The sequence below is a fragment of the Eretmochelys imbricata genome, chromosome 13 (genome assembly GCF_965152235.1).
Source record: "Eretmochelys imbricata isolate rEreImb1 chromosome 13, rEreImb1.hap1, whole genome shotgun sequence".
In the NCBI taxonomy this organism is placed as follows: domain Eukaryota; kingdom Metazoa; phylum Chordata; order Testudines; family Cheloniidae; genus Eretmochelys; species Eretmochelys imbricata.
The window spans coordinates 43,239,448-43,261,265 of record NC_135584.1 but is presented as its reverse complement, the minus strand read 5'-3'; the positions used below and the strand labels follow the sequence as shown (position 1 = coordinate 43,261,265).

Genomic DNA, 21,818 nt, shown 5'->3' with positions numbered 1-21,818 from the left:
TACAAAGGTTGCAGAGCAGTTTTTAAACTAAGAGATGGGGCGGGGGGGTGAGGGGGGAGCTGATGGTTTCAGAGGTGCACGTGGATCGGACAGAGACGTCCCTTAGAGGAGAGTCTATTGAGAGAGATTCTCTAGGTTTTAGTCAGGAGGAGAGGATGAAAGAGGATAAAGTATGGGCCAGATCAGATGAGAAACATTCATATAAAAAAGAATTTGATGCATCAGAAAAGGGCAGACAAATAAACAGTGACAAATTTTTAAAGTGCTTGTACACAAATGCTAGAAGTCTAAATAATAAGATGGGTGAACTAGAGTGCCTCGTGGTAAAGGAGGATATTGACATAATAGGCATCACAGAAACCTGGTGGAGTGAGGACAATCAATGGGACACAATCATTCCGGGGTACAAAATATATCAGAAGGACAGAACAGGTCATGCGGGGGGCAGGAGGGGCACTATATGTGAAAGAAAATGTAGAATCAAATGAACTAATAATCTTAAATGAATCCACATGTTCCATAGAATCTCTGTGGATAGTAATTCCATGCTCTAATAAAAATATAACGGTAGGGATCTACTATCAACCACCTGACCAGGACAGTGATAGGACGATGAAATGCTAAGGGAGATTAGAGTGGCTGTCAAAATAAAAAACTCAATAATCATGGGGGATTTCAATTATCCCCATATTGACTGGGTACCAAGTCACCTCAGGACGAAATGTGAGACAAAATTTCTTGATACTTTAAAAGAAAAGGAGTACTTGTGGCACCTTAGAGACTAACCAATTTATTTGAGCATAAGCTTTCGTGAGCTACACTTCATCGGATGTGAGCTGTAGCTCACGAAAGCTTATGCTCAAATAAATTGGTTAGTCTCTAAGGTGCCACAAGTACTCCTTTTCTTTTTCCGAATACAGACTAACACAGCTGCTACTCTGAAACTTGATACTTTAAATGACTTCATCTTGGATCAGCTGGTACAGGAACCCACAACGGCAGAGGCAACTCTCGATCTAGTCCTGAGTGGAGCGCAGGATCTGGTCCAAGAGGTAACTATAACAGGACCGCTTGGAAATAGTGGCCATAATACAATAACATTTAACATTCCTGTGGTGGGAAGAACACCTCAACAGCCCAACACTGTGGCATTTAATTTCAGAATGGGGAACTACGCAAAAATGAGGTGGTTAGTTAAACAGAAATTAAAAGGTACAGTGAATAGAGGGAAATCCCTGCAAGCTGCATGAACACTTTTCAAAGACACAATAATAGAGGCCCAACTGAAATGTATACCATAAATTAAAAACCACAGAAAAAGAACTAAAAAAGAGCCACCATGGCTTAACAAGAAGCAGTGAGAGATAAAAAAGCATCTTTTAAAAAGTGGAAGTCAAATCCTAGTGAGGTAAATAGAAAGGAACATAAACACTGCCAAATTAAATGTAAAAATGTAACAAGAAAAGCCAAAAAGGAGTTTGAAGAAAAGCTAGCCAAAAACTGAAAAGGTAATAACAAAATGTTTTTAAGTACATCAGAAGCAGGAAGCCCGCTAAACAACCAGTGGGGACCCTGGACGATCGAGATACCAAAGGAGCACTTAAAGATGACAAAGTAATTGCGGAGAAACTAAATGAATTCTTTGGTTCCGTCTTCACGGCTGAGGATGTTAGGGAGATTCCCAAACTTGAGCCGTCTTTTGTAGGTGACATATCTGAGGAATTGTCACAGATTGACGTGTCAGTAGGGGAGGTTTTGGAATTAATTGAGAAACTTAACAGTAACAAGTCACCGGGACCAGATGGCATTCACCCAAGAGTTCTGAAAGAACTCCAATGTGAAACTGGGGAACAATTAACTACGGTCTGTAACCTGTCCTTTAAATCAGCTACTGTACCCAGTGTCTGGAAGATAGCTAATGTAAAGCCAATATTTAAGAAGGGCTCTAGAGGTGATCCTGGCAATTACAGACCGGTAAGTCTAACGTCAGTACTGGGCAAATTAGTTGAAACAACAGTAAAGAATAAAATTGAAGAACATAAAAATTGAAGACACATTGAAGAACATAAATTGTTGTGCAAAAGTCAACATGGTTTCTGTAAAGGGATATCATGTCCTACTACTCTATTAGAGTTATTTGAGGGGGTCAACAAACATGTGGAGAAGGGGGGTTCAGTGGATATAGTGTACTTAGATTTCCAGAAAGCCTTTGGCAAGGTCCCTCACCAAAGGTTCTTATGTAAATTAAGTTGTCATGGGACAAGAGGGAAGATCCTTTCATGGATTGAGAACTGGTTAAAAGACAGGGAACAAAAGGTAGGAATAAATGGTAAATTTTCAGAATGCAGAGGGGTAACGAGTGGTGTTCCCCAAGGGTCAGTCCTAGGACCAATCCTATTCAACCTATTCATAATTGATCTGGAGAAAGGGGTAAACAGTGAGGTGGCAAAGTTTGCAGGTGATACTAAACTGCTCAAGATAGTTAAGACCAAAGCAGATTGTGAAGAACTTCAAAAAGATCTCACAAAGTGATTGGGCAACAAAATGGCAAATGAAATTTAATGTGGATAAATGTGAAGTAATGCACATTGGAAAAAATAACCCCAACTATATATACAATATGATGGGGGCTAATTTAGCTACAACTAATCAGGAGAAAGATCTTGGAGTCATCGTGGATAGTTCTCTAAAGGCGTCCAAGCAGTGCTCAGCGGCAGTCAAAAAAGCAAACGGGATGTTAGGAATCATTAAATAAGGGATAGAGAATAAGAATGAGAATATCTTATTGCCTTTATACAAATCCAGGGTACGCCCACATCTTGAATACTGCGTATAGATGTGGTCCCCTCATCTCAAAAAAAAAAAAAAAAATACTGGCATTAGAAAAGGTTCAGAAAAGGGCAATCAAAATGATTAGGGGTGTGGAACTGGTCCTATATAAGGAGAGATTAAAGAGGTTAGGACTTTTCAGCTTGGAAAAGAGGAGACTAAGGGGGGATATGATAGAGGTCTATAAAATCATGAGTGTTGTGGAAAAAGTGAACAGGGAAAAGTTATTTACTTGTTCCCCTAATAAAAGAACTAGGGGCCACCAAATGAAATTAATGGGTAGCAGGTTTAAAACAAATAAAAGGAAGTTCTTCACTCAGCGCACTGCCAACCTGTGGAACTCCTTGCCTGAGGAGGTTGTGAAGGCTAGGACTATAACAGGGTTTAAAAGAGAACTGGATAAATTAATGGAGGTTAAGTCCATTAATGGCTATTAGCCAGGATGGGTAAGGAATGGGTAAGTCTCTGCTTGTCAGAGGGTGGAGATGGATGGCAGGAGAGAGATCACTAGATCATTACCTGTTAGGTTCACTCCCTCTGGGGCACCTGGCATTGGCCACTGTTGGTAGACAGGATACTGGTCTGGATGGACCTTTGATCTGACCCAATATGACCATTCTTATGTTCTTATGTTCAGTGTAGACAAGACCTAAGAAACACAAAGGACTGAAATATCTGAGTCTTTAGGCATCTCAGGAACTCAAAGTGTAACAATTTTCATAACCGGACATAAAGAATGCAGATCCCTGTTCTTAAAAAATGTTGAATAATTCTGCCATGGTCTAATCCCCATTCATTACTCTCGTCCAGGTTAGGGGGTACGGTCAAAGGTTAGGGTTAAGGGATTGGGGTATTATGTGTATGGCAACAAGTTCGAATTTAGGGTTAAATGTATTGTTATCATTAAGGGTTAGGGATTAGGGTTATGGGTATTTTAAGGTTACGGTTAAGATTAGGGTTAAAGCTTTAGGATTGGAGCGTGGTTAGAAGCTGGAGAGTGGAAGTTGGGGTTAGGCCTCTTTTAGGCTTAGTGTTTTAAATTCGGGTTTAGGATTAGTGCTAAGCAGTTAGTGTTAGATTGGGGTAGGATTACATTTGTAGTTACCCTTTTTTCTTAGGATTGTGGTTAGATAAATTGTTGTGGCAGGATAGAATTTAGGGTTAGGGCTAGAGGTAGGATTAGAATTAGGATTAGGGTTCCATTAAGCATTAGGGTCAGAATTAAATTTTTGATTAGGGATAGGGATAGGATTAGAGGAAATTAGGGTTAGAGTTTTTGATTAGGGTTAGGAGTTGGTATTAGGGTTAAGCAAGGGTAATGTTACAGCTAAGCTAGGGTTAAGGTGAGGGTTGTGGCAATTATTAGGTTAGGTTTAAGGTTAAAATTGGTGTTATGTTTAGGATTAGGATTTTGGCATTAGGTTATGGCTCTGGGGGAATTAAGGCAGGGTTTCAGGATAACGGTTCAAAATTAATAGCAGGGTTGGGAGCTAGGTTTAGCGTTAGGATTTGGAGTTGGGATTTAAGATTATGGTTAGGGTTGAGCACTAAGGTTGCTCACAATTTTAAAGGAAACCAGGAAACACAGGATCATAGTGGATCAGGCTCCACCTAGACCAGTATTCTGTCTCCAGAAGTAGCCAGTACAAGATGCTTCAGAGGAAGGTCCAAGGGACCCTTCGCTGGATCGATATGCGGGAACCTGCCCTTAGGAGAAATTTCTTTCTCCACCCCACCCCACTCATACAACATTATTTTACACCCAGGAGCAGGAAGTTTACTTCCTTTACTCACTCTGTATTTTAATTTTCCCCCCTGCTTTTATTGTGGGAAAGACTAAGTGACCCTATAAAAACCCCTCTCTACTACTTCCAATGTGGAGTCCAGAGAGGGGGAAAGTATTCCAGCTGTCCTGAGAAATATTCCCCATTGATTAACAGATTAGCACACAGGGGGTCACTGTTTCACCTGTGAGGCCTAGTCCATTTGTCTGTATGAGGTTTCTAGAAGGTATGTATGGCAAGTTCACGAAGGAACTTGGGTGAGGTGAAGCTGAACATGCTTTCAGGTGCCTACAAAAATCTTTGGGTTTCACAAAACTCAGGTTGGGTTCTCAGGCTTCCTAAAGAATGAGCTGGGAGAGACAGACACCTCTGAATGGGATCCACAAAAGCCAGCAGGCTAGGCGGCTCCTCCCCTAAACTAGCCAACAGGGAGATACCAAGCTGAGTGGTGTGTGTGCTAAGCCTGGCCTCTCTCAGGGATATATAGGTGCCTAAATCTGGCTGTAGGGAAATGCCTCTCTCTGAGATTATTATTTGCAAACCCTCTCTTGCCAATAAGCTGCGGGGGAGGAAGGAGGAGGTCCCTTGTAACTTTTAACTCAATAGTTATGCTACTCACTGGGCTATGGGACATTGTGGGCTGGGGGAGGGACCTCAGTGTCTTCTACTGAAGCTGTTCCACTGTGAATAAGCTTTTTGAAAAAGTCTATTGGAGCAGAGGCACTGGGTGTCCCCCCCAGGTAAGTCCTCCCATCACCAGGCTACAGACTTATTCTCTCCCCCGTCCCCATGGTCCATGAATCTTTCAGTGTTTATTCACTGGGGAACAGCTCTTTCAGGCCAGTTGAGGGATCTCCCCCATCCCCAAATATCCCAAAGCCCAGCAGTTGGGATACTCACCTACAGGGTAACAGATCCCTGTTCAAATCTCTTCTGCTGCTCAGGTGGAAGGGGGGCCTTGAACCAGGAGTGTCCTACATCCCAGGTGAGTAACCTAAAGACTGGGATAAAAGTAAAGAGGAGGGGCTCCTCCTCTCTCCCAGCTTGTATTTAAAATGCCTATGGTGGCCGATCCAATAGGTGAGGTCTGGGCACACTTCCTGGGCAGGACCCAGCAGGTGAGTTAGGTGCAGGATCACCCCATCTTCCTCCATCTTGAGAATCATTCTGGGGTTTAGGCCTCCGCGTCCTGTCATGGCAGTGTGCATCCTGATAGGAAAAAACACAAAACAACTGCCCCCCCTGCACAAACTTTTACTGAATAAATTTAGGCACTGAGAGATCTTAGGCCATGACAGGCCTTGGGGGCATCTGAACCAGGGTTTTGTGAATCCCCAAAAGGCTTGATTCTGGGATTTAGGGACCTACTTGTCACTTGTCACTAAGTCCCTTTGTGAATCTGCCCTTAGGTGTGCTCAGATGGAGAGAGGTGCCTCGAGGGATTCAATGAGAGTTAGGCATCTAGGAGATTTTAAAATACCAGAAAGCCTTTATATTGCCTCATTAGTCACCTTAGCACCTATAATAATCAGACCCTCAATGACTTGCCCAAAGTTACCCAGGAAATTTGTGGCAGAGCATGGACTCCAAGGCAGATTAATTTGTATCTTTTGGGGGCAATTTTCAAAACCCGCTAACTCTCCCCTAATTCAGACACCAGAAAATGGCCTCATGCTCAGAACTCCTCTGGAGAGACCCCGGGTGAAATACCCGAGGGGAGGCAGCAGATTTTCACAAGAGATGAGCGCTTGGTTTTCTTGCTTGTTTCATTATTGTTTTACATCCACCAGAGGGCGCTCTACACCGTCACATCATCCCTGTTTTACAGTGCGTTGCGTACGTGTATTAAAGAAACTTGGAACCAGAAGCTGAGTGAGTCTGCTCGTTGTGTGGCGTCACAAGCTGAGAGGAAGGACAGAAAGTTCAGGGAGGAAGCAGGTTTCATCTTTAGGACATGAACGGTCATTCTCAAAAACGCAGAGGAGGAGGAGATATTCTCTGACTAGCTGCAGATCGTAGTAACAACACGAGGGTCACCTGAATCTGCAAAATGCTCTTGTTCGTGGCTGTACAGCTCTGGCTTCTGCTTCCACAGTCAGGTGAGAGTAAAAACTTTCGTTTGAAGTAAAGACATTTGCAAAGACAAAAATACAGGTCTCTGAACAAAGAAATCGTAGGAGGAATTTTGTTTTCTTTTGCAAAGAGACAGCCAGGTAAGCATCACAAACAAGTCATCAGTGTGCTGGGAATAGAGAGAGATGTTTTTGAGTAGTGATTCAGACCTATACGATACCGGCTGAACTTTTCACAGGAGCATAAGGGAGTGAGGGATCCAAGTCCCACTGAGTTTAAAAGTTCCAGCCGTACACACAGAGATATTTAAAGTCTCTCTTTCCCGCCACAGGTCTTGCACAAAGTGACTCCGTGGACCAGTCTCCTCCCGAAGTGAGAAGCTCAGAGGGACAAAGTGTAACTTTACAGTGTAATTTCACCACCAGTAACTCAAACCCGTATCTCTTTTGGTACCGGCAGTATCCGAACCAGCCTCCCCAGCATATACTGACTAAAACGAAGTTTGATGCTCCGGATCAGACGCTTGTCCAGGGAAAATTCTCAGCATCTTTGTACATGGGTAATAAGACGGTTCCCTTCAAGATTGAGGCTGTTTCTCGCCAGGAGAGCGCTGTGTATTACTGTGCTCTGAGACCCACAGTGGGGGAGAACTGCACCTCCACTCGTACAAGAAGTCAGCGGGGGGATTGTTTATGGCAACATGATAGAATCATAAACACGGGGCTGGAAGGGGCATCGAGAGGCATCTGGTCCAGCCCCCTGTGATGAAGCAGGACCAAATGTACTTGGATCATCCTGGACAGGTGTTTGTCTAATCTGTTCTTTAAAAGCAACTGGTTTTTTTCCTGATATTCTGTTAATCTTCTCTAACACACTTTAGTTCCTTCACTTTGCCCTGCTGTATATTCCTCTGATTTTTTACTATTAATGAAGTTTATTTGGCTTAAAATACATTTCTTATTGAAAAGACTGTAAGCTATAAATGCCAAGTGCTAGAACAAGGGTACCAAGTTAGTTTAACTTTCAATAATATTTTGTTACTACCATAATTTCATATACTCAGGAGCTCCCCTCCCGCGTTATGACATATATCAGGGGACACGTTTCTCAGAACAAGCCTGGCCCTTCTAGAGAAGGGAACTCTGTCAATACACATGGAACCGACGGGCTGCAAGGCGCGTGGCCGTGCATTCACACACCCCGCCCCCATGAAACCGAATCCGCCTGAGCCCAGTTTAGTCCCAGCCAACCCTCAATCAATCCAACCTACCTGAACCCCATATCCCGCTGAACCGATCCCAACACGATCCAGTCAAACCCAACCCAAAGCAGAGCAACCTAACTCAGTGAAATTCAACCGCAAACCCAGCTCGCGTGATTACAGCCCGAACCAAGCGAATACAAAACAACGAAACCCGGTTCATTCCAACCAACCAACACACACACATACACCCCCATAACACAAACCCAGAGAAACCCAACCCAGTCGAATCCAGCACACCCCAGTTCAGAGAAACAAACGCTCAAAACTGATGAAAATGGAACATTTTTTCAGCAAGACTGAAGTCCTTTCCATTTTCATGAACGGCAAAAGACTGCTCTATTATTTCCCACTACCACCCATCTCTCTGTCCCCCTCTCTCCCAGTCACAGTTGAATACAGATCCCACTGTCTGTAACAACCCTAAAAGTTTACATCTGGAGGGCTGGTGGCAGGTTCTCACTAAGCTAGAGGACTCTGAGAAGGGGAATTCCTGCAAAAGCTCAAATACTGGGATATTCAGGTTTCAAAGGGACACGCCGTGTTAGTCTGTTTCAGCAAAAACAAAGAGGTGTCCTGTGGCACTTTAAAGACTAACAAATTATTTGGGTATAAGCTTCTATGTTAGTCTTTAAGGTGCCACAGGACTCCGCGTTGGTTCTTCGGATATTTAGGGAATCCTTTGAAGCCTTTGTGCATTAAGCCAGACTTTCCCTGAATGAGCTCCGTGTGCTCACTCGGATGTAATTTGTCCTCGGAGGGGAGGGGGTCTTTGCGAGTGATTCAACTTGGATATTTAAATGTGATGTTTGTAGAAGAGGGGATTTTCGGAGAAACCAAAGCTAGAAGCGCAATTCCTATTGGGGAAAAAAATCCGGGGGACTCCCTCCTCACTGTGCACCAGGAAACAAGAATTCTTGAGAAATAGGTCTTTGGGAAGTGGGGGTCCTAGATTTCTCCGACATGTAATTTACTCTATGTACAACCAGTCACTGTACTTCCTACTTCATGTAACCGCTTGCAAAGAGAGTCACACTTCCCAGCAAACCAAGACACGCTAAAGAAGGTTTGAGGAAGGCAAGGACGCCGTTCAGAAGCGAAATAAACCAAGCACACTTCATTTCCTGTGGGCTAGGAAGGGCTCTGAGTTCCGCATACGCCCCTTATTAGGCCAGTGTCTGAAGAAATTGGGCGAGTCTATCACACTGAGGCAGGACGCTGTCTCTTCAGGGCTGAAGGGTTCAGTACGGAATTGAAATCGGAGCCACTTTGCTTAAAACTATGAGCAAAAGTGTGATGTTCGGCCTTTTTGTTTTCACTCTATATCCAGGTAGTTGGTCATAGAGTTCGTCCCATTGCTCCTGAATTTCTCTCTCTCTCTCTCTCTCTCTCTCTCTCTCTCTCTCTACACACACACACGGCCTCCCTATTCCCATCTCTCGCTCCCTCTCGAAGCTTATGATCAAATAAATTTGTGAGTCTCTAAGGTGCCACAAGTACTCCTTTTCTTTTTGCGAATACAGACTAACACGGCTGCTACTCTGAATCCCTCTCCTTGCAGTCTCTCTTTCTGTCCCCCATCTCCTCTCTCTCAATCTACCAGTCCAAGGTTATCGTAGTGAGCGCTCAGACTGCATACAACTAGTACATTTTATGTCTTGTTGCAGGTGCTGTGCTGGGCGACCGTGACTCGCTCCAGCCCAGGGAACCCCAGATGTCTGGAGCTGAAGGCGGCTCCGTGACCCTCAGCTGTTCGTATGAAACCAGCTACCCTGCTGGTGTCTATCTCTACTGGTACCGTCAGTATCTGAACCGAGCCCTGCAGTACATCCTGCGGAGAGGGACGAAGGAAGTCAGCTCAGTCAGTGATACCGGAGGTTTCGCCCAGGAGAGGTTTTCTTCCCAGGCTGATGGCAACTCCATAGCTCTGAACATCACAGCCCTGGAGCTGGCAGACACGGCGGTGTATTACTGCGCCCTGCAGCGGGCACAGTGACAGAGCCTCACAGCAGAGCTGTACAAAAACCCTCCCCTTCCCTCCACCTTCAGGGGCTCTGCATGGAAGAGGGACCAGAGAGAACGTCCCCATGCCCCAGCATTCGCCCCTGTGAGGGATGCAGGGCTGGGCCACAGCTCAGACACACAGGTGCTGTCCTCCCTCTCGACATCTCCCTGACACATTACAGAATGCACACCCACACACACCCACACACACACACACCCACACACACACACCCACCACACCTCTCTTGAAAATGCCACTCATCAAAACAAATGGATACATGCCTCCATAAATACCTGTGATTGAATGGAGGCCTTCCTTCCTCGGGCTCTTAAATCCCAGCCCAAATGTTTAAACGCAGCGGGGTCTGTCTCTACCAGTGTCTGGGCAGCACCCAGCACAATGGGACCCTGATGCCGGCTGAGGCTAAACGTACCCGCAGGGCCCTGCGTCCTCCTCGTGCCCCTCACTCATCACAGAACTTGGGCGATTTACACAACTACTTAATGACAGAAGACTCAAAGATCCAAAAAGTTAAAGCCATGTGACCATTAAAACAGGATGTTGACAATTCATATGTCAAAGTAAACAGACTTAACCAAAGCCCAATACGTTTCAAACCAGTATTTTTCTTAACTGAATTTTACAGCGAGGCAAAGGATTATCAAGGGAAGTACTTGTACCTAGGTTTGTGTGGCATACTGTGAAATCCACATTTTTTGACTTTTACTGCTAAAAAACTAATCCTTCCAAATCTACATATAAGGCTTACAGAGGACTCATTTCATGGATTTATTTGGCAAAGTTTTATGACTGGCTGGCTGCCAGCCTGATACCAACTCTCCTGTTATTCCAGCCGGGTTTGGGACTGGCTATGGCAGAGTTATAACCACTAATACTCACAGTAATTTACACTAAGCTGGTTTTAAATGGCGAATTCTAGTGAGAAGATTTTTTTTTCCTTAGGAAGCAAAGAAACACTTTCCCCAGACTCCTGTAACTAAGGAATGGCTTGTAGGAACAATCCAATCTTTAAAATAATCTCTTCTGGGGACAAGTAACACAGCGATACACAGATTTTCAAGGTCAAAAGGAAGCATTATGCACATGCAGGTTGACCTCCTGCATAACAGGGGCTGGATAATTACTCTCAATGACTCCTGCACAAAACCAACAGCTGATGATTCCTCTAGAGAAACATAAGAAATTCCATGTGAAAATAAGCCTCCCCCCGTCTAGAGAAATATCTGAATGGCTCATGGAAGAGAGGTCCATCAACAGCTAGTAGCCAAGATGGTCAGGGATGCAGCCCCATGCTCTTGATGTCCCTAAGCCTCTCTGACTTCCAGAAGCTGGGACTGGACGACAGGGGACGGACCACTCGATAATTGTCCTGTTCTGGTCATTCCCTCTGAAGCATCTGGCACTGGCCACTGTTGGAAGAGAGGACACTGAGCTAGATGGACCATTGGCCATACTGGGCCGGACCATTCTTACGTTTTCTAGCTGCTTTGTCAAAATTACTGGCATGATTTATTGTGTCCACAAGGGGGCGCGCCTGACGTTCTGGGAATTACATTTTATGTTGTGTTTTATTTTAAATCCAACACTCGCCTGGATAGCATCTCTTTCGGGACTCTCGTGTCATAAAGAGGAGAAGGAAGAGGGGGAAGTCACAGAGAGGGCTCTTTTACAGCACTCACTTTCTGTTCATAAACAAAACAGGAGGAAGAATGATTTTTATAATTGGATAAGGTGCCTAGCTGTTATCTTTATGACCCGCCTGTGTCGATTTCAGTTCCTTCTGCTCTTCCCAAGTGCAGGAGGATCTTTCCGTTTCTATCCCTGTGTCTTGTTAGAGCCACCATGCTGTGCAAACGGAGCCCGATGCGTCGTTATCTCAGTTATATAAATGCGAGTTAATAAATGCATGAATTTACAACCTTTAAATCAAAATATTTGTTGTCAATAAAAGAAATCACCCCACAAATCTTGGAAAATCGTAACAGGATTTCCTGCAGCCGGAAACATGCTGTAGAAGACATTGGGCGAGGTTCTGATCTTTGTCCCATCACCGCAGCTCTGGCCGGGTTCTTAGCTGCTGTGACGCGTTTCAGGTCCACTGAAATCAGCATCCATCCATCCAGCTCTCTTGTCCTTCAGTCTTTCTTTTTAACCAGCTTCTTATGCAAGTAAGTCTCCCTGATGCCCTGATCAGGCAAAGAAGTCCATTTCATGTCTAGTCATTTTCTCCATTGGATAGTCACAGCTACAAACAAAACTTTTTGAAAGCTGGGGTGGGAAGAAGAGCCAGTTAGCAGACGGTTTCACAGAGAAATCAGAAGCAAACACCCCTCTCCACTCCTCATTTCCTCTGGGGTTGGGCACTGGGGTCGGATCCGCCCCCCTCGACGTTTCAGGGAGGAATCTGGAATAGTTTAACACATTCAGTCAATGACCCCGTTGCTTCGCTGTTTTCACTGCCCCTTTGTGAATCTCAAACCAGATCCGCTTTGCTCAAACCATGGGCACGAGTTTGATACTAAGCTTTTTTATAGTTACTCTGTGCCCAGGTAATTGTGATTTTTGGTTTTGTTCATGCAGCCCCTCCCATTGCTAAATAGTCTCTCCCTAAAACAGGAACCACTGCTTTTAACTATCCGTCCCCCGCTGCCCGCCTGACTTTTGTTTGCAGTACTCTCCTCTTCTCTGTATGTCTGTCTTTTTATCTCGGTCTCTCAGCTTTCTTTCCTTCCATACTCTCTTTCTCTCTCTCTCTCTCTCTCTCTCTCTCTCTCTCTCTCTCTCTCTCTCTCTCTCTGTGTTTAGGTTGGGCACTCTGATGGTATATAACTGGTATATTTCTTGTTGCAGGTGCTGTGCTGGGTGAATCGATCCAGTCCAACAAACCCGAAGTGTCTGCAGGAGTAGGGGACAATGTGACACTCAGCTGTTCTTACAATACCAGCTACTCTGATGTCTCTCTCTACTGGTACCGTCAGTTTCCTGGCCAAGGCCCGCAGTACGTTCTCCGAACAGGTGCCAAGGCATACAGCTCTGTCAGGGATTTTGCAGAGTTTGCCAAGAAGAGATTTATTCCCCAGGCTGATGACACCTCTACAGTTGTGACTATCACAGCCCTGGAGCTGGCAGACACAGCGGTGTATCTCTGCGCCCTGCAGAGGGCACAGTGACAGAGCCTCATCCCAGTGCTGTGCAAAAACCCTCCCTTCCTTCACATGAAATTGCTCCCCTTGTCCACATGTTTGTTGACCCCTAAAAAGAACTCTAGTAGATCAGTAAGACAGGATCTCCCTTCACAGAAACCATGCTGACTTTTGCCCAACAATTTATGTTCTTCTATGTGTCTGAAAATTTTATTCTTTACCATTGTTTCAACTAATTTGCCCGGTACTGACGTTAGACTTACCGGTCTGTCATTGCCGGGATCACCTCTAAACTCCTTTTTAAATATTGGTGTTACATTAGCTATCTTCCAGTCTCCGTCCCCGTATCATTTTGTACCACCAATCTCCTCTCACCAGGCCTGACTCCTTCTTACCTCATTGATATCTACGAGAGTAGTTATGTGCAGAGGTTTGCAATATTTTATTACGATGTGTGTTGTCTTACAAAAAACTTCATTGAGAAATGCGTTACTGTATTTTCTGAGTCTGGAAACTTCTGTTTAAAACACGGAGTCAGTTTCTATATGCCTGAGAGAACTCGACTGGTGCAGAACCGCATCTCAGATGAAAGCCATTGTAACTCCAGCAAAGCCAATCTCTATCTCTGACCAGGATGCTGGCAGTCAGACCCAGTGGTTAGAGCAGGAGGGAGCCTCCAGAAGACAGAGCCAAGAGGCAAAGCCGAAATCAGGAATGGGAGTTGAGAGCCAGGTTAGGGTTACCTGCAACTTGAGGCAGGGCGGAGTTCAGAGGAGGAGCAGGAGCAGGGCCAGGTCAAGGCAGGAGCAGGGCGGAACAAAGAAGCTCTGGCGGTATAGCAGCCCTGGCAAGTGATTTGATTAACTGCTGCTGACACTGTCTAGCTATCTGCTGCCTGCCTGCCTGCCTTCCTTCCTTCCTTCCTTCCTTCCTTTTATAGTTACCCATTAACAAGGAAACCGCGCACTGAATAAATGCACCCCGAGGTCACCGGAACTGGCGATATCTTGCCTATGCCCTGACAATTACAAAGAAATCAGGACTTTTTCTAGACGGGGGGTGGGGGGGATCCCCAGATGAATGACCAGAAGGAAATAAACTTGATGTTGCAGTGAATTCGGCGGCAACCCCCACTTCCCTCTGCTTCCTGTGCACCGGGGGTTTTGTGTCTGTTCAGATCCGCCCCACAGAGGAGGAAGGGAGAATCTGGGTCAGGTTTTCGAGACTCTTTCTGCAGTGTGGTTTGAACGCCTCTGAGTGGAACTACCGGGGGTCTTAAACAATGAGCAAGTGTTTGCTGCTGAGCCTCTTCCTAGGTACTCGGTGTCCGGGTAGTTCCTGGTCATGCAGCTTGTGTCACTGCGTGTGAGTCTGTCTCTCTCATACCCAAGTTGCATCCCTAATTATCTTTCTACCAGCTGTTCCTTTCTTTCCCTCACTCCGCCTTTCTCTAACTCTCTTTCTCTCTCTGCTCCACTCCGCTCCTCTGCTCTCTCGTGCAGTGAGCACTCTTAGACTGTCTATATCGGGAGTGTTTCGTTTTGTTGCAGGTGCTGTGTGGGGCAATTCCATCCAATCCATTGAACCCGCCGTGTCTGTCACAGAAGGAGGAGCTGTGGCACTCAGCTGCTCCTACAGCACCGGCTATAGCGGTGTCTCTCTCCACTGGTACCGCCAGAGCCCCAGCCAAGCCCCGCAGGACATTCTCCGGGGAGGCGCCAAGGGAAGCACCATCAGTGACCACGCAGATTTTGCCCGGAGGAGGTTCACTGCTGACGCTAACGCCACTGCTACAGTGCTGACCATCGCAGGCCTGGAGCTGGCGGACGGAGCTGTGTATTATTGTGCCTTGAATGAGACACAGTGAGAGAGTCCCCGGAGACAGCTGCACAAAACCCTCCCACATCCCTCACTTGCGTTCTTCCCCATCTGTCTCGGCTGTTGAGTTTGAAAAACCTTTGAAGCAGGGGCTGTCTCTCACTAGGTGTCTGTGCAGCTCCCTGCCTGACAGGGCCAGCCCAGATCTCAGTTTTATTGTCCAGGTGCCATCACCATGACCGTCAATTTCCAACTGTGTGCTGGGAAATGCTTGGTCTCAGCGTTTTAATCTGATTTCGGGTTTTGAACACCAGATTCCCATTAAAAATGAACAGGGATGGATATAATAGATTAACAGATTTTAAAAACCAGAAGGCAGCTGGATGATTATCTCTTTGACTCCTCCATGACATAGAACGTCATCCCATAATTCCCCGCATTAAGAAGAACGTTTTCAAAAGGGCCTTTTGAAAATGGGATTTAGTGTCTTACCTCACTTAGGCACTTTTGAAAAATTTACCATAAGCCCATAACGTCTATCTAAGTTACTTTTATGGGCCCCATTAGCTGAGCTCCTCACAGCCTTGAATTATTCAATTTTCACAACACTTCTGTGATATAGGGCAGGGGTATTATCTCCATTTTAGGGATGAGGTCTTCAAGCGCAGAGAATTAACAAATTACCCATCCAAGGTCACAGAGATAGTGTTTGGTAGAGGAGGGACTAAATTCCCAAATCCTAGGCTCCTGGCCTAACTACAGGTCCAGCTTTGCTCTCAAACCTTCCTTACAAACAGAGAAGCAACTTATTTCCCCCCTCCGGGGCGGCACAGCTGAGAGGTGGCAGAGGGGAGGGCAGTAGCAGCTGCTGTTAGAGTAGCAATACCTGGCTGTAGGTTAAAAATACCTACTCTTCATATCAGTATTTCTCCTAACACTGAATCCTTTAATGAGCCACTTGTAATTGTGGTTAGGATTTTCAAGAGTTAAGCACCCAGTTTCCTCTGCAAATTCCAATGAAATTCAACTCCCTTAGGCCCTTTTGAATATCCCAGCCCTAATCTCCAGCCAACAACAACAACAAACACAGAGTTTTCCTGCAAGTCTGAAGTTTGTACACCAGGGGAAATTTGAATAATGACTGGACATAGTGAGAAGAAGTTTTTTTTAACATGTGCTAAGGTATCGCCTTCCTTAAAGTCTCACAGCTTAGAAAATAAAATATAATAATAATAATAATAATAATAATAATAATTAATAATAACAATAATTAATAAACCGGTTTCCAAAAATTCTCCTCTGGAGAAACATCACCCTGAAACTCCATGCGAATTTTCCCCTTCTGGGTGGTCTCTGACAGTTTTAGTTTTTATTGGTTGCTGTGAATATCTACTTGGGGGCGCTCCAGACCTGCATATTAACCACCTTTGACTCTGTAGCTTGTTGCTATGTGCAGTACAAGGCGGGAAGGAAATTGAAGTGGGGCTTACAGAAAAAGCAGGGCTCGTGTTTACATCGTTCGCAGTCATTAAATATAGATAAAGGAAACAACAAACAAATTAACTCAAGCGGGAGAAATCTTCTCTTGCTCGCTGCAGACACCTCGTGACCCCGAGGTTAATTAGAAGCTGCAGCGAGCACGCGGTCTCGACTAGTACAGCTCCATATTCTACTGTTGTTGTCAGGTGTGATCAAGTTTTGTGATGTTCATTGTGAATGTGTAAAAGTGTGAAAGTCGAAATGTGTTTGTAAGGGCCAGGGAGCTCCCGCTCTTAACATGTTCGGGGCGAAAAAAAAAAAATCCCTGAACTGTGACATTGAATATCGCGTGGTATTTAGGGAAGAAAATTATTCTCCCTTTATAAAGAAAAGACGCCATTCTGTATTCGGGCTGGGATTCACAGATCTGCCTATCGGATCCGGGCAGCCAGTTCCCATCAATTTTAGGACGTCTGATCTGCTTCTCTTAGGCGGCTTTGAAGATCTCAGCTGCAGCCTTTCTAAAAATGAGAATGAGAAAAAATACAGATATAGACAAATAGATATATCTTGCAGAGAGGGGAAGGACAAATAGATAGAGAGGGTATATGGGGATAGGTAGATAGAGGGAGTGTGTGGGACAATTAGCTATCTAGTTAGAGAATGTGTGTGGGGATAGATAGATAGATAGATAGATAGATAGATTAGATTAGATAGAAAGGGTGTATGGGCATAGATCACATGTATTGGAAAACCCTTTGAGATCCTCAGTGGACAGCAGACAAAGCGGTGCTAATTTTTATAGTTAATTTGCATCTACTCTTTTTGCAGGACTAAGTACCGAGAAGAACAGTGTCACCCAAAGAGAAGGACAGCTGAGCGGGGTACAAAGTGAATCTGTCACACTGGACTGTACTTTCTCGACTGAAGATGCAGGTTATGACACATACTGGTACAAACAGGACAGCAGCGGCCAGACGAAGTACCTCTTCCGAAGGTCTTCTCAAAGGGAGCACAACGGGGCTGGGAGCCGGTTCTCACTGGACTTCAGGCGAGCCGAAAAATACTTGGGTCTGAGAATTGCGGTGTTAGAACCAAGCGATTCGGCGATGTATTTCTGTGCTATAGCTGAGGGGGCCTTAAGTTACCACTGCGGGGGGGTTAATAGAGGGACCTTTACAAAAATCCAGTGATCAGTTTTCTCTTGACTCGGAGACAAAACTGGCGCAGATAGAAATCAGTGGAAAGAGACCCAACAAGCCACAAGCAGCGGTTTGAATCAAACGGTGCAGGGTGTGACGCAAACCGCACGGGCACTAACTGTGTGGAAATGTCACCCTCTTCCAGGAACCGTCCCCGCACCTCCCCCAAAATACCCAGAACCTCATGAGCCAGATGTCAGCACCTGTCACACCACAATTCCCATGAATAGCTCCGTCTGCTTTTGGGGCCAGACCCCAGCAGGTGGGAATCAGACCTCGCTCCAGTAGCGTAAACGGGCCAAAGTCTCAGCTGGTGTAAATCAGGGTTCCCCATTGAATTCAGTGGGCCAGACCCCAGGTAGCCTAAATCGCCCTAGGGTCAATGGCCAGATCCCCAGGTCGTGAGTCAACGGGTTAACTTTGCTTCACGCTGGAGAAAGAACCTCGGGCAAAATTTTTCTCTGGGCTGTGAGCAGGGAGGGCCCTGCCCAGATCTGTGGCAATGGGATCCATGTGCAGTCCCGTGTGTGTGTTTTAGCCTTTGAAAAAAGTAAAAAGCCGCTCGACCTTGTGATTCTTGCTGTGCTCTTGTCTCCGAAGATGAGACAGAGCTAAGTTGCTCCTACTGAGCTGCGAAAGAGATCTGGAGGTTAGAAATGTGCCACGTGACAGGAACCAGCCAAAGCCACAGCGGGTGGGGTAAACGCTACCGGAGGGTATAAGCTGTACATGGTGAGGGAAACAGCCTTCAAATGGGGTCTATAGGAGAGGACTAAATGGAGGTTTTGCCACAGATTTAATGTCTCTGATTTGCTTCTGTGAGAGCAACTTCACCATAAGTTTCTGTTCTGTCCGGGTTCCTGTATTGCACCCATCATTGTGGTGGCTTTCGCCCCGAAGGTCTGGGAACAATACATTTAACCATGAATGCTCCAGAACTCTTGATTTGGACGGCAACAGCGTTCCTCTCGTGGAGTAAGTGTCCGCTAAAAGGGGAAACGAGTGTTAGATCTTCCGTTACCCAGTGGGTTTGAGCAGGGGGTGGAATTAGAAGCCAGAATTCCTGGGTTCTGCTCACAGCTCACGGAGGGGAGCAGGGGTCTAGCAGCTGAAAGGAGGGGGTCTGGCCTCTTGATTTCTATTCTCACTTCTGGGAGAGGAGGAGAGTCTAGAGGTTGAGAGTAGTTAGACTGAGAATCAGGACTCCTAGGTCCTATGTCGAGCGCTGACTGGGGATCATGCTGCAGTGGGTAGAGCATGGACGATTAGGACTCAGGACTCCTGGGTTCTATTCCCAACTTCACTGCTGCCTTACTAGAAGGCGGGCAAACCCATCCCGCATTCTGTGCCTGCCTCATTCTCTTTGTACAAAATACCTAAAAACAATCTTTCCATTTCTGGGAGGCCGTGAATCCTAAAGGGACTCTTGTTCTCCTCACACTAGAACGGCTGTAGATGTGCGACAGGTTTACATGCTTAATTAAAGTGAACTTTTCCTGCATCTCTTTCCTTCCCTGCAGGTTTCAGCCAGGGACAAGGCAGTGTCACGCAAACACAAAGGCAGCTGGAAAAGTTGGGGGGTCAGACTGTCACCCTGGAGTGTACTTTCTCCACTGGATACCAGAATTACTACTTATTTTGGTACAGACAGCAACGATCAGGGAGGATGGATTTCCTCTTCCGAATAGATCAGAGTAACACTCGAAAGAACGGAGCCGGGAGACGGTTTTCTGCACAATTCAGGAAATCCTCAAAATTCTTCAGTTTAACCATTAATGAGCTAGAGCCGACGGACTCGGCGATGTATTTCTGTGCTCTGTGGGAAGGCACCGTGAGGCGTTTAATAGGAAGCCCTGTACAAAAACCCACCCCCTTGGCTTTCTCACCATGAGAAACACAACTGCAGAGTAGAATCCCTAGGCCCAGACAGAAGGTTAAACCAGATGGAGGGGCTGGTATGAATCACAGGGCCTGATAGCTATGAAGCCTTCTGAGCCTCATTGACCATTGATCAGAGGGGTAGCCGTGTTAGTCTAGATCTGTGTGCACCTGACGAAGCGGGTATTCACCCACCAAAGCTTATGGTCCAATATGTCTGTTAGTCTATAAGGTGCCACAGGACTCTTTGCCGCATTCACCATTGTATTGCCCCAGATTAACCTCAGTTTACCCACAGTGGGTCTTCTCCTCAACTAAGGTGAATCACTGTGGGCCAGATGGAGTCAACTGGGCCAGGTCCACCACAGGTATCAATCAGCTGTACTCCCAGTGGGGCTGGATTCCCCTATCTGGAGTAAACCAGCATGGGGCCAGTGGGATAGATACACAAAGGCACCACACACAGAAGCACGCAGACACACACACTTGCAAACACACAAACGTAGAGACAGAAAGAAAGACACCCACAAAACCAGCACACACAACACAGAGCTTTTAAGTCTTCCCACAATGTCTTTAATTCAGTTCTCACCAAGTAGCAACAAGAAGGTCAATAAAAATGAAAATGAATAAGAAAAAAAAAGACAGAAAGTCAGAAACCGATGTTCCAGGAAGTGCAGTGGAAGGAATTTGTCCCACCAGTTCTCACCTGCGCTTCAATTGCCGACTAATCTGATCCAGCACGTTTCCTGTGTCTGTTACGCAGTTCCCGAACTCCGCCCTCTTCTGCTCGGCTGGTCCCGCAGTAACCGCTCCCAGCCCTTGTTCCGAGAAGTTGCCTTTTAGATTCTTGTCGCCGCGACTTCTCAGCTTGTCCGGCTGCCGCTGTCTGAGCCACCATGGAGACGCGTTTCATTCTCAGCCTTTCGGTCTTTAGCCAACTAGGTAACCGGGCTCTGGGTTTTTGGAAGAAGCGTCATGGAATTAGGCTCCCAACTCCCGTTCTACCCAGAACCTGAACCCTGATCCCAACCCTGACCCAGATCCGAACGCCCCGGCTATCCTTAACCTTAATTTTTGCGCTAACCTTAATTTGTTTGAAATTAGGCTGATAAACCTCTTGGGCTCTTTAAAAATTCTCAGCCTAGACCTGCCAGTGCACCTGGATGTCCTTGACCGTGAGTGTCTTGTTGCAGGTGCGGTGCTGGGTGACTCGGTCCGGTCCAATGAACCCGAGGTGTCCAGGTCAGAAGGCGGCTCCGTGACCCTCAGCTGTTCTTATGAAACCAGCTACACTGCTGGTGTCTATCTCTACTGGTACCGTCAGTATCCGAACCGAGCCCCGCAGTACATCCTCCTGAGAGGAGCAAAAGGGAGCACGTTCAGTGATACCGCAGGTTTCGCCCAGCAGAGGTTTTCTTCCCAGGCTAATGACAGCGTCACAGTTCTGAACATCGCAGCCCTGGAGCCGGCAGACACGGCGGTGTATCTCTGCGCCCTGAGTCTGGCACAGTGACAGAGCCTCATAACAGAGCTGTGCAAAAACCCTCCCAGCCCTGCTGCAGGGGATGGTACAGGCATTAAAACGGGCAGCAGCGCCTTGAAAGAGAGTATTTGCTCTGCTTAAATATACAACTCCCCTTAAAAGCTAAATGTTTATTTAAAGAGCTAATTTAAACTTCGCCCTTGGATAAGATAGTGGCCCTGATCTTTAATTAGGAAACTATTAACACCTCTTTTCCTGGAGTCAGGGATGACCGATATCTGTGTTGTGTGTGTGTGTGTGGGGGGGGGGGGGGGGATCATTTGTGGTAAAATAAGTGTTAAAGGTGAGTACAAATGTAGGCAAAGTGAACTATTGTTGAAAATACAAATTGAGATAAAATTGGAATGAAAAATTTCCTTTACACTTGGACAATACACTGTTAAATTGCTCATTTATGGTGAAATGGGGGTAAAATAGGCGAGTCAAAATGAGGGGGAAATTGTTGAAATACCCATTTTTGAGTGGTGGTGTAAAGCTGCAGTTACCAACTCTCCCAGAGTCAAATCAATGCTCCTACTGTAGAGACCGTTGCCTTTTGGGGTAGATTTGCTTGGAAACTATTTAGTTGCAAGACACTATTCCCGAGACTATATGCTGAGAACCATGAACTCTTAACATGACAAAGCGTCACCATTTGCTGGAGGAAAATATAAACACGGGTTATCTTTTGAAACCCTTCTGTGCTCTATAGGTCTCCACTTAAACTGAGGCTGAGGGAAAAGGCAGCAGTGGAAAGACGAAAATAATTTAAAATAATTCTTTCAGGAGTTCTGACTGGG

General features: G+C 45.8%; 2 gene segments (V, D, J or C); both read left to right on the top strand.

The window, feature by feature from the left end:
- Positions 1-14,398: 14,398 nt before the first annotated feature.
- On the top strand, positions 14,399-14,983 carry LOC144273301 (immunoglobulin lambda variable 9-49-like). The segment is given in 2 exon segments: positions 14,399-14,432; positions 14,667-14,983. Coding segments are annotated over 2 exon segments (351 nt in total).
- A 3,391-nt stretch (positions 14,984-18,374) lies between these two features.
- On the top strand, positions 18,375-21,273 carry LOC144273449 (T cell receptor alpha variable 18-like). The segment is given in 3 exon segments: positions 18,375-18,590; positions 19,136-20,438; positions 20,690-21,273. Coding segments are annotated over 2 exon segments (366 nt in total).
- Positions 21,274-21,818: the final 545 nt, after the last annotated feature.